Source organism: Periophthalmus magnuspinnatus, chromosome 9, assembly GCF_009829125.3.
Source record: "Periophthalmus magnuspinnatus isolate fPerMag1 chromosome 9, fPerMag1.2.pri, whole genome shotgun sequence".
Classification (NCBI taxonomy): domain Eukaryota; kingdom Metazoa; phylum Chordata; class Actinopteri; order Gobiiformes; family Gobiidae; genus Periophthalmus; species Periophthalmus magnuspinnatus.
The window spans coordinates 10,510,295-10,525,838 of record NC_047134.1 but is presented as its reverse complement, the minus strand read 5'-3'; the positions used below and the strand labels follow the sequence as shown (position 1 = coordinate 10,525,838).

The 15,544-nt window shown below is 38.8% G+C and overlaps 1 protein-coding gene across 1 annotated transcript; it reads right to left on the bottom strand.

Annotated features, from left to right (window-relative positions):
- Window position 1: 1 nt before the first annotated feature.
- ikbkb (inhibitor of nuclear factor kappa B kinase subunit beta) lies at window positions 2-15,344 on the bottom strand. The gene is made up of 22 exons (XM_033971977.2): window positions 15,173-15,344; window positions 14,517-14,642; window positions 9,755-9,849; window positions 7,530-7,650; window positions 6,971-7,040; window positions 5,989-6,077; window positions 5,556-5,645; window positions 5,355-5,479; window positions 4,889-4,996; window positions 4,687-4,816; window positions 4,420-4,614; window positions 4,230-4,344; window positions 3,976-4,099; window positions 3,736-3,887; window positions 3,241-3,302; window positions 3,078-3,172; window positions 2,936-2,985; window positions 2,761-2,860; window positions 1,577-1,724; window positions 779-870; window positions 608-701; window positions 2-530 (listed from the first exon to the last, which is right to left on the bottom strand). Exons 2-22 carry the CDS (start codon window positions 14,619-14,621, stop codon window positions 471-473), a joined length of 2,220 nt encoding a protein of 739 aa, XP_033827868.1. The 5' UTR covers window positions 14,622-14,642; window positions 15,173-15,344; the 3' UTR covers window positions 2-470.
- Between the last annotated feature and the right edge of the window lie 200 nt (window positions 15,345-15,544).

The following is a 15,544-nucleotide window of genomic DNA, read 5'->3' as shown; positions in this document are numbered from 1 at the left end:
CCCATTGTTTCATGTTTAACGACATTCAAAAAGGTCCAATAGGGAGTAAAATATATATTTATATTTACTGTAATGTACAAAGATTAAAGGGTAGAAAACATCAGACATTTACATAATTCATAAAACAGTAAATAATCCTTTCATCAGCTTTTTTTTTACACTTAGGAGAAACCTTTTCTGGAGCTTTAGGGCCGATAGACCCTAAAACATGTAAGTACAGTATCACCTCACATAGAAAACAACCATCAACTAGCTAATCTATTACCAGCTATATTATATTTATAGAGATTTGGCCTTACCAGTTGAGGTTGCATTGGCGTGGTGATCATATAGTTTCTAAAATGTATGGTCTTTGTTGTCAGCTTAAGAGTAAAACGCACAGAGTCGCACTGGTTTTGTACAAGGTGCACAGAAACATGTTCACATCGTGTCCACAAGGAGGGAGCAGAGTACAGCACAATCTCTCCTCTTCATGACAGATCACTGGAGAAACTTTGGTCATCCTGAAGCCACGTCCATTCCCGCAACATCTGATCAAATAGTATACTTTTTAGACCAAATGTATTATTAGTTTTTTGTTGAAGAAATAAAGAGAAATAGACGATACCTCCATACTGCTTTCTGATTCCTGGATTGTGTCTTGAAGCAAACTTTGGAGACGACTTTCAAATGTCCTACTTTCCTCCACAAGAGACTCATCCCTACTTAAAGAAACATATAAGTCAACAAATACACATTCTTATATAGTGTTTTATATGTAAATGCACTAAAAACTCACGGTTGCTGAAGGCTGTGTCGTGGAGTTACTAAATGTGGCACAGAGGTCCGTAAACCTTCTGGACTTCCACTTACAGGACTGCGAACTTTACTCTGCACAAAAAACAACATTTTAGCACTTAAATTTTGATAATCCCAGTCTTTAGATTCAAAACATGTACATAAAAACACATTTGGGAGTATTTTGAAAGGCGAAGAGGTACTATTTCATGTTATTTATTTATTTTTTTGTGTAGGCCTCTCATGATAATTACTGTAATGACTTATTCAGTAAATGAAAACTTAACAATAGTATTTTAGGCTCAGTACTTAAGTCTTTCACTGTGCCATGTATATTTTGCAGCAGCTCATATTCTTCGAACAATATGGTTTATTTAGAAAAAGTGTTTACTGCTTCCAGGTTATTGTGTCGGTGGCAAAAAGTGGTCAATGTTTCTGTCGCAATATATCACAAATGAATTGTATTTTCATGACAGACACGGTCATGACTTAAACAGATCAATACTTCTGTGATACTTTGGGTTTTGGTAGGTCTTGTGTTTGTTTAATTTTGAGTAAATTCTTTCCACATTTCTGTCCTCCAGTGAGTTAGTCCTTGATTAGAACTAATGCAATACTTAAGTCCTGCTATAGACCTGTTTTACGTCTATTTTATACCGGTGCAGCCCTGTTTCAGACACGGTTTAGACCTGGTATTAAGCCCAATACTATATTAGGTGGTATTTGCTGTGACGACTTTTAAAACCACTGAAATAAATAGCGTTTTGTGTGTGGTTGTCATGGTGATATATCTCCGTACACAGGCCACTCTGAGCAGGTTCCACAGCTCCCTCTGTCTTTTCTCCTGCAGAGTCATGAGGACCTGTTCGCTCTCCACCATCTTCTGCACCACCTCCTCCATTTTGGGCAGCAGCTCCATCACACGTTTTCGACACAGAGCAGTTTTACTGCCAAACAAGACAAAATGCTGGGTTTCAAATGACATAAAAATGATTAGGTTCAACTGCATTTGTAAATTCACTTCATAAATATTTATTATGAGAATACCATGGGAAATTGTGCCCTTGTCCCTCCTCCGTGACTTTATATACTTTATACTTGATATATAATATAGTGGGAGTGTAACAGTATCCACACACCTGGCTAAGTTACAGATCAGGGGCCTCATTAATAAAGCTTCCTTACACATTACACATTGCATAGCCGCCCTCTACAAGCTCTTGTTTGAACTCCTGGTTTTAAAAAAATGCAGGGAAAATTCGGGTCAAGTTCGAACAGTGGGCTCATGTGCGGTGTCAGTCACTCTGGCAAAGGTAAGGTGTGGGAGCTGCGTTTACTCCCAGTGCTTCATTAAACTAAAACCTCACTCATGTGCTCTGTTATCTCTCAGGGCACATCGTTATTTCATCCTCTCTGTGGTGGCTGTGAGTCTATGGTCACAGTGGAGACCAGCGCTGCACCGGGAAAGTGCATACGCTCGTGCACAAGAGTGGGCACAGGCTTCAAATGCATGATATTGCTCAGAATAATTAGTGTTTTGGCCACCTGCTTAAATGAGCAAATCTGATCAGGCATTTCCTCAAACTCTCTTTACTTCTGCTCCTTTGCACGAGTGTCGTCTTTTGTATCTCGAGACTTTGTGGAGAGTGCGCGCCAGTGTTCTAGCTGACGCAAAGATAAGCAAAGTGCTGCGCCTAGTAGGCCTTTTATAAATCCCGTGTCTGGTGCAGAAGGCAGCTACACAATGCATAAGCAGGCTTTATAAATGAGGCCTCTGAGCGTGTTTTGGTAGGTATTCTTATAGTAATAGCAAAAACTGAGTAAATACAAAATGGATAAGTTCAGTGCATTACAGACAAAGCAACAGCATCTCCAGTGGGTCAGAGGTAGAGGAGCCACAGCCCCTAAAGTTACATAATGCTCTTTTAAACTCAACCTATTAGACTTTTTTCTTATGAAGAACATTCAGACATTATTCAATACCTGAGATGTGTGTAGAAGTCTCTGACCTTCTTCTCAAAAAACTGTACAGCCTGGACTACAAGTCGCACGACCTCACGGCCGTCTCCTGAACATCTTTGGTCTAAGGAGAGAGTGAAACAATACTGACACATTTCCAATTAAGCTTATGGTCTAGAGTAAAGTTTTAAGTCCTCACCTCTGGGTTTTTCTCTGAGCTTGCGGAACATCTCCATTGCTTTTCCTTCACTGTAAATTCAAACAGGAAAGACACAACACAGTGGTTTCTTAAGCTGTTGATTTGGGTTACTTTGGTGAATGAGAAATATGTTTAGACTTACAGTGTGTCCAGTGCCTCTCCACTTCTCTGTCTCTGCACATCCACAATATCAGGCTGTAGGTGCATCATCTCATCCTCAAGTTCATTGACCTTGGCCTGGACACAGTTAAAAGCTTCTATCTTTTGTTTCTTACTGAACTAAATAGGCCAATATTGAAGCATACCTGACCACAGCTTATAGCAGTCTGCTCCATCTCCCTCCAAACACAAAGCAGTTTCTCTGATGCTGAAAATATAAAATACACTTATTTACTTTACATAGAAAAGCACTAAGGTATTATTCTGTGAAGGATGCCTGGGTTTCGAGCAGACATAAGATTTTGTGTCCTTAAACTGCACAGCTTAATTATATAATGTGATGTAAACAATAACATGGCAGTGGGACAATTAGAGACAAAACAAAACAAATATGTCAATCATTTTTGGGACTAATCCGGTGACGATATTCATCAGACACTAAAGTAAAGAAATGTCACTTCATAACCTTATTTAGATTATACTGTAATGTTGATGTTTTGGAGCCTTTTAAACTGCTTTTGTTCAATATGTTAAAAAATATACTTGATATTCAATGTATTTCTAAATAACAGTAACTCCCCCCTCCCTGGAAACAAATCTTTATAAAGAAAAAAGAAAAGAGATGTCGATTTCTGACAAACCAATTCCAGTGGCAGTCTGCTCCTGGTATTTGTCCATGTCTATGTGAAGGCTGGTTGTGAAGAAATCCAGTTTGGCCATAAGCCTCTGGTGCATTGAGACCATTTCAATATTCTGTTTGGATAAAGAGGAGTTGTGTCTCAAAAGACTCATGCTGAAAGTAAAATCATAACAAATAAAACAGTTACCTAAACAGTGTGAGCTACATAAACATACAGTATGTGAGTGATTCTGTAACATACATAGCAGCTTTCTGGCCCTGTTGCAGCCTTTGCCAGTCTTCTTTCAGACAGCGGATCGTGTGCCAAGCCTGGCCACAAGTCCTCCTCAGGGGACTGTATTGCAAAATGTGACTGGGGTCATTTTCTACAACAAAAACAAAAATTATATATTGGATTACCAAAGAATTTCTTTACAGGCAGTTCCAAAAGGTAGCTTTTCTTAGTTTATTTATTTAAATTTTTTTAATAAATACATTTTTGGGAAATGTACTCACGAACAAAGCGTATGTTTTCAGGGAGAGGGCGAGGAGTAAACTGAGGTTCATAGTTACAGGAAGAGCGATCAAAAAGGAAAACCATTGGGAAATCGGTCCTTCGCCCGTCTATTTCCTGAAAACAAAAGATGCTTAGGGTGAGTCACAGCATTAACACCCTGTATAAGTCTCGAGTGAAGATTGTCATTACAGCGTAGTCGACAGCGCACTGCAGAGCCAGTCCCTGTGGCTCCAGGGCCAGTCCTGCCTCCAGCAGCAGCTCCTGATTCGCTACTGGGATGTTGGAATCTTTTTCAATTCTTTTCTGCAGTTCAGCCACTGTCTCTTTCTCCGACACAGAATAAACAAGCGTTTTTGTTGTCATCATGTTTAGGACACGAACCAACTGACAAACATAGAAAAGAGTTGAGCACATTGCTACACCAGTTGTAATGATTTTTGGAAAAAAATTTCAAACCTTGAGTTTCAATATGAGCTCTAGTTGAGAAAAACCGTCACTGGGAGTAACATTTTTATCCTTTCCTCTCTCCTGTGGTGACCATTTGAGCATTAGCTTTAGCCACCTCTCCAACTTTTCCAGTAACAGACTGTTAAGAGTAATAGCCTTAGAATCAGTCTCATAAACTCTCACTGTACATTTTAATGTGCACATTTTTTACCTGTTGAGATTATTGGGCTGTGGCAGGTGCTTATAGAATCGTACTTCTCCTGCAAGGTCCTCTTGGACAACGATGTCATCATCTTGTTTGTGTCTGACTTTGTTGTGCCTAAAACAAGACATTTTTTTGAAATATGTTTACATGTTTCTACAACGATGTGTAGCATTATATCTTCATTTACACAACACATATCAAAAGCTAATAAATATCCATGCCAATAAAAATCTGCAGATTTTGAAATATGGGACAGTTTTATGGCAGTGTTGCTGTTTAACGCCCATTGACATTGGCACAGCTTGCACATCCTAGTATTCTTTCTTTCTTCGAAGCTATTGTTTATATATGCAGCTGGCATGATGAAATCTCATCATGTAAACATACTCGAGTACTTTCAGTCAAGATGATAGATTGATAGATGTTATAATGGAAAATCTACAAAGTAGAAAAAGCTTAAACATGTTTCTACCAAGGAACAGGCTGCCATGTTGGTAAAAAGGGACGAAATCCTGTGATGCACTCAAACACCAAAGTCCCAAAGCTCCAGTAGTCCACAGTGTAGGTGTAACGCTGCCTCTCTATGAGCTCAGGAGCCTAAAGAATGAAAATATACACATATTTATATCTTTCTAATGTTTAAAATAATGCTTTTATTGGTACTTCTGCTCACCAAGTACTGCAGTGTTCCCACAAATGAGATACACAAACTGCTTGCGTCCAGCTCCTTTACATATCCAAGATCTATAATCTTGTGAATCAACTTGAAAAAATAGATGAGAAATACAAGTAAAACACATGGGTGTCCTGTGACAAAACACAGCACAGGATCAACAGGATATAACTTGGTGTCTGACCATAGTTACAAAAATAATAATAATAAAACTAACAGGGTCATATTCAACACTTCCGTCAGAATTAGTTTTAGGATGGGAGGTTTCCATATTAACTATTAGGAGCAGGACTTTATGTGTTCAGATTGCCCTGGTTAAATGTGCCTGCTCCACACAGGGCCCATGTGGGGACAAAAACCCTTTATATGACCTCTTTGTTGTGGTTTGGGTGGATTTGGCAAAACAACACAGTTCACAGGGTCTCTAACTCACTCGCTTTTCTCCCTGCTGCAGCACAATGTTTTCTGGCTTCAAATCTCGATGAATGATCCTCTTTTGGTGGAGATACATCAGAGCGGATGCTAATAAATAAAACAGATAAAACAGAAAATTATCTATAAATACAATTAATACAGTTTAATTGATGACTGAACTGTACTTTATGATTAAGACATGATAAAAAGTAGAATATCAGCGTTAGAAAACACAACACAATGCACAGTTAAAGCGTGTAATTTTCTTTCAGGATAATAAAAAAAAAATACATTTAAGTATATTTGTGTAGGCAACAATCTAAATGTGATCAAAGTGTTCAAAAGCAACACCATGTAACTTTCTAGAGGTGGAAATAGAACGTTAAAATCATGCTTCAGGAATATTTTCCAAGGAGACATGTTTTATGCCATAGTGTGGAATATTAAAGCCAGAGAAACAGCATTTCTATGGAAACAAAAGGACGCCAAATGCGTGTCAGTTTTGTGGAGCCTGCATACTTTTATTTTAGTCCATTTCTTGGGAAAAAAGTTACACTGTGGGGGTTTGAGTTGCCACCCAATGTTTTAATAGCACAGACTGTTGCTGTACATGAGTTTTGGGTGTGGATAACATACATGCCTCTGCCTTGACTCGTGCTGTTGGGGCACACACAAGGGGATCGTGCTTTATCAGTAAATATTTTTGTGGAAAAAACGAGGTAGTTTCAGCGAATTTGTTTTTGTAAAGAAATGTGTTCATACAGCCCACCCTCACGCATGTTATGTAAGTAAGTGTAAGATAATCAGGGTGACTAATGTCTCCAACTCAGGACCAGTGGACGTCACAGAGGAGTTGCTAGTCTATGACCATTTCCAGCTTAGGAAACTACTCACTGCTAGTTTAGTGCGTCAGGCTATCAACCTTTCAACCACTGCACGTATGACGTAAAAGTGCGACTAGTAAGACTGGGCCTGATGCGTGTAGTCATGTATTTACTCACATATATCCTGTAGGAGAATCAGCACGGCGCCCTCCCTCATTCCACAGCAGTTGTCTAGAACGTTTAGATGCTGCAAAGAAATACACAAATACACAAAAACACTTAATCGTAAAAGTGGGTTTATACGTGTAGTTTAATTTGCTCTTATAATCTTCTAATCTTTAAACAGAATGGAGATGTTTGTTTAGGTACTGATTTATTAAAGAAGTCTTGTGAAATAGGATACGATGTTTTATTACTGAAAAACTTCTAGGACTTTGCAAGACAATTCTTTAATTTGCTTTTTTATGGAAAGGAACAGCACGGACAATAGCTGCTGCCGCTGACCTTTCCATCTTCTCTAAACCAAACTGCAAACTTCGACCATCTGGCTGGTGTTAAAATCTTTTGTTTTTGTTTCTGGTGTTGTGGTCCTCGGGTTTATACTACCGCAAGACGTGGATCTTGACGCAGTTGATGGGCTGTATGGGCACTTATGAAATTAGGACTATCCACACAAGTTCACACACGATGGGCGCACAAACGATGGAGGCACACACGATGGACGCACACACACTACCTTCCTGAGGTCTCCACCCTGGCAGAACTCCATCGCTAGAAGAGGGAGGTCATTGGTGGCCATTAGCTTCTCCATTCCCATCGGAACTTCTCTGGCTGCGACGACATTCTCATGGTTTAACCTAATAAAACCGAAAAAACGGCAATAGATTACATGGCATGGCACACCTTCTGCAATTATTAAAAACGCATGTGTGACAAATGAACTGGTTACGTAATATAAGTATCTTTACTTGATACACATTCTCCACCTGTTTTTTATCACTGTCACCATCTGGTTTAGGTTAAATTCAGGATAAGATAATGCTCCAACTTGCGTCAAATGTTTAATATACTTATATAACATCGCGTTGCATTTTTTTTGCTTTAAAGTAGAGGTTGATGTCGGACATATACATTAAGGAAATGCAATTAAAATACAACAGCGCAAAGCATTTTAATTGATATTTTTGGCATTTGGTTGCGTTGTCCAAGTTTCAGGCTCTTTGTGTGCCGTCAACATCAACAGTGACAATGTAGTAAGTATATGTATTTTGAACTATAAGGGCATGTGGGTTAATAGGGTGTAATAACATAATAGTAGGTTTCCATGTATGTGTCGCATGCCACTTTGGTTTGGCGTGGCTGCAGGACTGCGGCTATGACCATGTCTGTCTCAAATCAACACGCTTGTTAAATGTAGCCAGGAGCAGTTTTATCCCCATATTTGCACCAGCGGATGACAACAAACGCACACACACATTGGGTTTCCGTGCTTTTTGGGGACGTTACACTGACTTACATTTATTTTCTGCAGACTGATCATAACCATAGTAACTACTTGCCTGACCTTAACATAAACACTGACCCAAAGGTTGACTGTGCAACTTTTTTAATGAAGGGTCCCCCACCATCGTGTCTTGTTTAAACTTAGCTATCTCCATGGAGAAAAACAGGCCAAGTTACAGATCAGATGTGCGTAGAGGCGCCCCTGCTCACAGTAATAATGCATGTTTTTCAACGTAATTTTGAGCAATAAGAGCATCCTTAGTGAAATAAATGCTAACTATGGAATATTCCAGCCACAGCAATAACATCACGTTGGAGTCAAGTAGGTGGTGGACCCTTCACCAGAAGTTACAAAGTGCAGATTTAACCTATTTCAACCAATAACTTAATAACTTTAACTCATGTGGTTGATCTACTATGTATTTACGTCATAGGGACTGATTTGTCTCCATAAAAGAGACAGGCCCCCATGATGTGAGCGTGTATACACATTTTAGTCCCCGCAACGTGATAAATATCCGCCTACGCTTTTGCCATCTACAACAAACACTTTAAGCCACAGCGGCTCCATACAACTATTGTGAAGCGACACCCAAAGTGACAGTTAATAGACAACACAGATGTGGGTGGAAATGAAAAACCCACAGAACAAAATGAGGAGGTGGTTCATTACCCAGTCAAAAAATAACCTCCAACCGACCAAAATAACCAAGGCTTCAGTGTTATTATAATTATTTCATGACTTGTGTGATTTTGCTTTATGGTTTCTTTCATGGAAAACAAGCAAATGGGTACATGCAGTCAAATGTCAAACTCATAATTCATGTCTCATCTGTCTCATACTGTTATGATTCATGGGTTCTTTGGAGACTGACGGGCAAAAATGGGCAAAAATACACCATGTTCTTTATCTCAGGGCAGATTTCATAAACGCTAGAAAAACAATTTTACACCAGTGTAATCACAGGCAGCTAACCAACCAACATGAACACATTCTCCATGCCATCCCAAGAAGTGACGTCAAGGAAAATGTGCTCCTTGATGTGATCCAACAGAGGTAAAAACAGACTGTACTGTACGTTTAAGTTAAAGCCGCACTGTGTAACTTTAATGAAGGAGGACGTGCATCAGTCCTGCTTATCTCAATGGAGAAGTACCGGTATTTTCTTGCCTTAAATGTTCAACAGTACACTTAAAATGATGCCATATTCTGCAACATTCCAGACAACGTAATCTCTATTAAACAATCTCGCAAAAAATCCATAGGTCACCCTTAATTACTAATCTGTGTCATCACCAGTAATAATGTGGCTATTATTAATGCCTATATTATTAACATCCGGCCATATAAAAACACACAGTGAGAGGGATGATGGATGGGCAGTGTGTGCACAGAGGGACTTTTGACACATGGTTTATTATATGTCTGCAGCAGGTCAATGACAGAGTGAAACTGACCTCTTCATGATCTGAATCTCCAAACACCAGCGCTCTTTGTTTCTGTCACTCAGCTCCTGGCGACACTGTTTAATGGCAATCTGCTCCTCTGTCTCCTAAAAAGGCAGCACAATAATGTTCAGTCATTTGTTTTATATAATTCTAATAACAGTAAGAACTCTTATGCTGAATAGTTTGAATAATCCTGCATTTGGATTATTTTGGAGTCAGTTTTATAATAATTTCAGTTTGCATCTACCCCGTATCCCCGCCCAGAGCCCTGTGCCAGTAACAAAGCAATGTATTTGTTCTTTACAGGATATGCAAACTTATGTGTCATGTGTTTCTCATGACATCATTTGTAATGCACCTTTGTATTTCCTGTAAAACTGACCTGATCTCTAACAATAGTTTGTATTATCGGACAAGACATTTCCTCACTATGAGGTCTGGTTATGACTAAAGAGGAAGCTCAACTCTTTCTTTCAATAAATTCCCCTTTAATATTTGAGATTTAACCAGTCAATGAGGCCAATACTAGAACTGTCTAGACTTACAGCATTTATCATTTTAAATCCAGATATAATTAGTCATTTGTTTTATATAATCCTAATAACAATAAGAACTATGATGCTGAATAATCCTGCATTGTCCCACGTTTGGAGTGAGTCGTGTAAGGCAAGGCAAGGCAAGGCAAGTTTATTTGTATAGCACAATTCGTACACAAGGTAATTCAAAGTGCTTTACAGAATAAGAAAGACATTAAAATCACACAAATCAAACATAAATAATCACAAATAATCATCATAAAATTAACATTAAAAGAGAAGAGTGCAGAATAAAAACCTGTCAGTCATATGCACAGCTAAACAGAACTGTTTTGAGTCTGGATTTAAACATTGTCAAAGTAGAGGCCTGTCTCACATCTTCAGGAAGACTGTTCCAAGTTTTAGCTGCATAAAGTTTAAACGCTGATTCCCCATGTTTAGTCCTGACTCTGGGCACCAGCAGGAGGCCGATCCCTGAAGTCCTCAAATTGCGAGATGGTTCATATGGCACTAACATGTCGGAGATATACTTTGGACTTAGGCCATGGCGAGACTTATACACAAGCAGAGCTGCTTTAAAGTCTATTCTTTGAGTTACAGGAAGCCAGTGCAGAGACCTGAGCACAGGACTTATGTGCTCATACTTCCTGGTTCTAGTCAGGACCCGAGCAGCAGCGTTCTGGATGTACTGCAGCTGTGTTAAGGCTCGTTTGGAGAGGCCAGTGAGCAGGCCGTTACAGTAGTCTAACCTACTGGAGACAAATGCATGGATAAGTCTCTCTAAGTCTGGCTTTGACAGTATATCTTTGATTTTTGCAATGTTTTTTAGGTGGTAAAAAGCTGCAGATGTTATTGATTTGATGTGGCTGTTAAAGTTCAAGTCTGAGTCCATTATTACCCCTAGATTTCTAGCCTGATTTGAAGGTTTTAGAGAGAGACACTGGAGGTGACTGCTGACACTTTCTCTATGTTTCTGTGGGCCAAAGATGATAACTTCAGTCTTGCCTGAGTTTAGCAGAAGAAAGTTGTTTTGCATCCACACACTGATCTGTTGGATGCAGTGGCAGAGTGAATCCACTGGTCCATATTCACCTGCTGCTAGTGAGACATAGATCTGAGTGTCATCTGCATAGTTGTGGTAAGACACATTATTGCTGCGTATTAACTGGCCTAACGGTAGCATGTAGAGATTGAACAGCAGGGGTCCCAGGATTGAACCCTGGGGCACCCCACAGGTCAGGGACATTTTATCTGATATACATTTTCCAATTTCAACAAAGTACTCCCTGTTTTCTAAATAGGACTTGAACCAGTTTAGTGCCGTACCAGAGATGCCCACCCAGTCCTCCAGTCTCTGTAAGAGGATCCCATGATCAACAGTGTCAAAAGCAGCACTCAGATCTAACAGGATCAAGACTGAGACTTTGCCTGCATCAGTGTTCAGGCGGATGTCATTTGTCACCTTGATAAGAGCAGTCTCAGTGCTGTGGTGGGGTCTAAAACCTGATTGGAAAACATCAAAGGAGTTGTTCATTTCGAGGAAGTTAATAAGCTGTTGGTAAACAACTTTTTCAAGGACTTTGCCTAAAAATGGCAGATTTGAGATTGGTCGATAATTGTTCAATATTGTGGCATCAAGACTGCTCTTCTTTAGGAGAGGCTTGATAACCGCAGTTTTCAAAGCACTTGGGAATGTTCCAGATTGAAGTGACATATTAACTATGTGAGTGAGTGGTGACAGCAAACTGTTGAGCACAGACTTAAAAAATTTAGTGGGTAGCACATCGAGGCAGCATGTAGATGAACTCAGACTGGTGACAATCTCTTGGACAGTTTTATCAGTTACAGGTGTAAAGTGAGTCAGCTCTAAGTGTCTAGGTGGGTGCTGGGTTGTTATTTGTGTTGTGGAATTTATGGCATTTTTAATACCCTGAACCTTGTCATTAAAGAATACTGCAAACTCATTGCACTTAGATGTGGAAATTAGTTCTAACGGCAGTGGAGCTGGGGGGTTTGTTAATCTGTTTACCGTTGCAAACAGGATACGAGAGTTTTTACTACAACTTCCAATAATGTCAGAAAAATACCTTTGCCTTGTTCTACATAAACTGTGGTTGTACATGTGCATCTTTTCTCTGTAAATTTCATAATGAACCTGGAGCTTTGACTTGCGCCATTCCCGCTCGGCCCTCCAGCACTCCCTTTTCTGTGCCCTGACCGAGTCATCATTCTTCCATGGCGCTTTCTGCTTATCTTTAACCATTTTAACCTTCATCGGGGCAATGGTGTCCAGAACATTCAAAACACTCGAAGTTACAGAGTTCAACAAATCATCAACATCAGAACACGAGGCATTTTCAAAGTGTATCATTTCCATGAACAGTGCACCTGTGTTATCATTTATGTGTCTCCTTCGAACAACTGCAGGACCAGCCGCTGGTTTGGGAATAACAGACAGGTCAAAGAAGACACAGAAATGATCAGACAGAGCAACATCCACCACATTGACATTTGAAATATTTACTCCTTTTGTAATGAGCAAGTCCAGAGTGTGTCCTCTGTTGTGGGTGGGCTCGCTGACATGCTGAGTCAGGCCAAAGGTTTCAAGGACAGAACTGAGCTCTTTAGCGTTTCTGTCAAACACATTATCCACATGTACATTAAAATCACCTGTAATGACTAAACCATCAAAGTCTGTGCATATGACTGAAAGCATCTCAGTAAAATCATCAATAAAACTCAGACAGTGCTGGGGAGGTTTGTATATGACTAAGTAGAGTATGGAGGGGGATTGTTTTAGCTCCATTTTGAATGAAACATACTCAAAAGATGAAAACACTCCAAATGACAATCTGTGAGTAACTAAACTATCTAATTGTAACAACTTCCGTTTGCAGCTACCCCCGTTTCCCCACCCATAGCCCTGTACTTTTTTACTATTCCTTAAAATATTTAGACTAAAAACTACAGGGTGTCGATAAAGTCTCTTAGCAATTTAAAATATAATTATAAAGGCAATTGATACAATATATTCATTAGATTCTCTATTATACTCAGAAGTTTTTTACTCAAAGTTTTTAATCACATTGCATTTTTGAATTTCAGGCATTGATTAAAGAGGCGTCCTTTTGAATTAACCTCTAATAAATGGCTCCTCCTCAAGAGAAGACAGTGTGTATCATGGTTTATTGAGACTAAATCAGATACACAGACTCTACGAAACAAGATACGGGACATTACCGAACTAAAGCAAAAGAAAACAGATGTGATTGAAACCTTTGATGAGGCTCGGCTGCAGTGAACATGGCAACAAATCAAGTAGCATCTTGATGTACTTCATGCGACTAATGGAGCCCATAGAGAGGTGTATTACATGAGGAAACCAGTACATTTTATATATATATATATATATATATATATATATATATATATATATATATATATATATATATATATATATATATATATATATATATATATATATATATATATATATATATATATATATATATATATATATATATATATATATTTATTTATTTATTTATTTATTTATTTATTTATTTTTATTGTAAAGAGACTTTATGGACAGCCTGTATGTACAGTCATATATTCATAAACATAAATATACTGTAAATGAAAATCCGCTGCCTTCAACGGTAGTAATTTGTTTTGCAGTTTTAACAATTAATGAACCTACATCAATTATTAAGGTGTTTAGGTACAATATTGCTTCTTACAATGAACAAAATGAATATCATGATCTGAAGCCTAATGCACTAAATTCCAGTAATACTGCATTAATTTATGAGTCACCAAAGGAGTACTTGCTATTCATGGCATCATTTCAAACTACACCATTGTACTTCCTGTAAACCTGATCCAAACTTTAATAATAGTTTGTATTACTGGACAAATCGTTTCCTCATTGTGAGGTTTGTTTATGGCTAAAGAGGAAGCTCAACTCTTTCTTTTAATTAATGACGTTTAATATTTAATTCAATAATCAATTGAGTATTAATACAGCAGATTTGTATGTTTTGTTCCTTGAGGTTATTGTACTGTCTATTACATTTTACAGTGGAGTCCCAGGTTGTTCACATGGTAACTTTTGGGGTTGCGGCCTGAAAACCTAATAAAAGTTACATAATGTGTAATAAAGAAACAATGAGAAAAAGCCTCTGGGTTTCTTAAAGTAAATATAAAATCCCTCATAGACCAGAGAGTGTTTTTACCTTGTTCTGCCATTTTGTGACATTCCCAAAGCCTCCAGTCCCCAGTCGCTCCTTTAGCTCCCAGGGGCCACACGTCAGCGGCTGCTGCAGAGGGACCCGATTCATCACTCTTCAACTCTCCCAGAACTAAAGGGAAAACAAATACTTATTTTACAACAACTAAACATATGATCACTGTTTTGACATGTGAGATAATAAAAATGTAACTGTTCCTACTGTTCTAAAGTTACTGTTCTACATTTTGTCAATTCTAAACCTAAACACTCAAATATTTACAGACTTTTATCATCAAGGTAAAAGAACAGATTCAAACTTAAACAAAAAAAAAAAGTAAAAGTACACGTCTGTCCATTCACTTCTGCAAACAGTCCTTCTAGTGAAACAACAAATACTGTATTTAAGCAGCACAGTCCCATTGAGATGAGTCCTTTCTACAGGGGGATTGTTTTCACTTCAAATATTGTTTTACATCAGTAATAATAAGTCCCAAATAAACAACTTTAACAAAAGAGGTGTACTGTTTGCATTTTAACTACATCTTGACAGTCCTTTGAAGCATCGAGGACACACGGGTCACATCTGAGTTATTCACGCGTTATTATTAAACTCTTGGATGTTTTCAAAGCGTCCATCGTTACATTAGATGAGCCTCTCACCTTGTTCCACGTAGATACGCAGATCTCGCGCTTCAAACTCTTATTTATTCAACAAAAGAACATGTATGCTTTTAAATCGAGCTAATTTTCAGAGTTTGCAATGTTTGTTAGACACTGGAGCGAGCAAAGAAATCTTCCAAACCTTCTACTTCCTGATACTCATATTTCCTGTAAACCTGTAAGGCCCGCCCCCTGTAGAGGGCGCACCACTCAGAATCAGCCCAGGACAGACCTGTGAGCCTCAGGACAGACCTGTGAGCCTCAGGACAGACCTGAGAGCCTCAGGACAGACCTGTGAGCCTCAGGACAGACCTGTGAGCCTCAAAACAGACCTGTGAGCCTCAGGACAGACCTGTGAGCCTCAAAACAGAC

Bases quoted from the DNA above. Each gene is read 5' to 3' on its own strand.
- ikbkb (XM_033971977.2), bottom strand. From the start codon at position 14,621: ATGAATCGGGTCCCTCTGCAGCAGCCGCTGACGTGTGGCCCCTGGGAG. The intron at 5,480-5,555 runs GTGAGCAGAAGT...TTCATTCTTTAG, and splicing joins TGGGAACACTGCAGTACTTG to GCTCCTGAGCTCATAGAGAG. The intron at 702-778 runs GTGAGTTTTTAG...TTCTTTAAGTAG, and splicing joins CGACACAGCCTTCAGCAACC to GGATGAGTCTCTTGTGGAGG.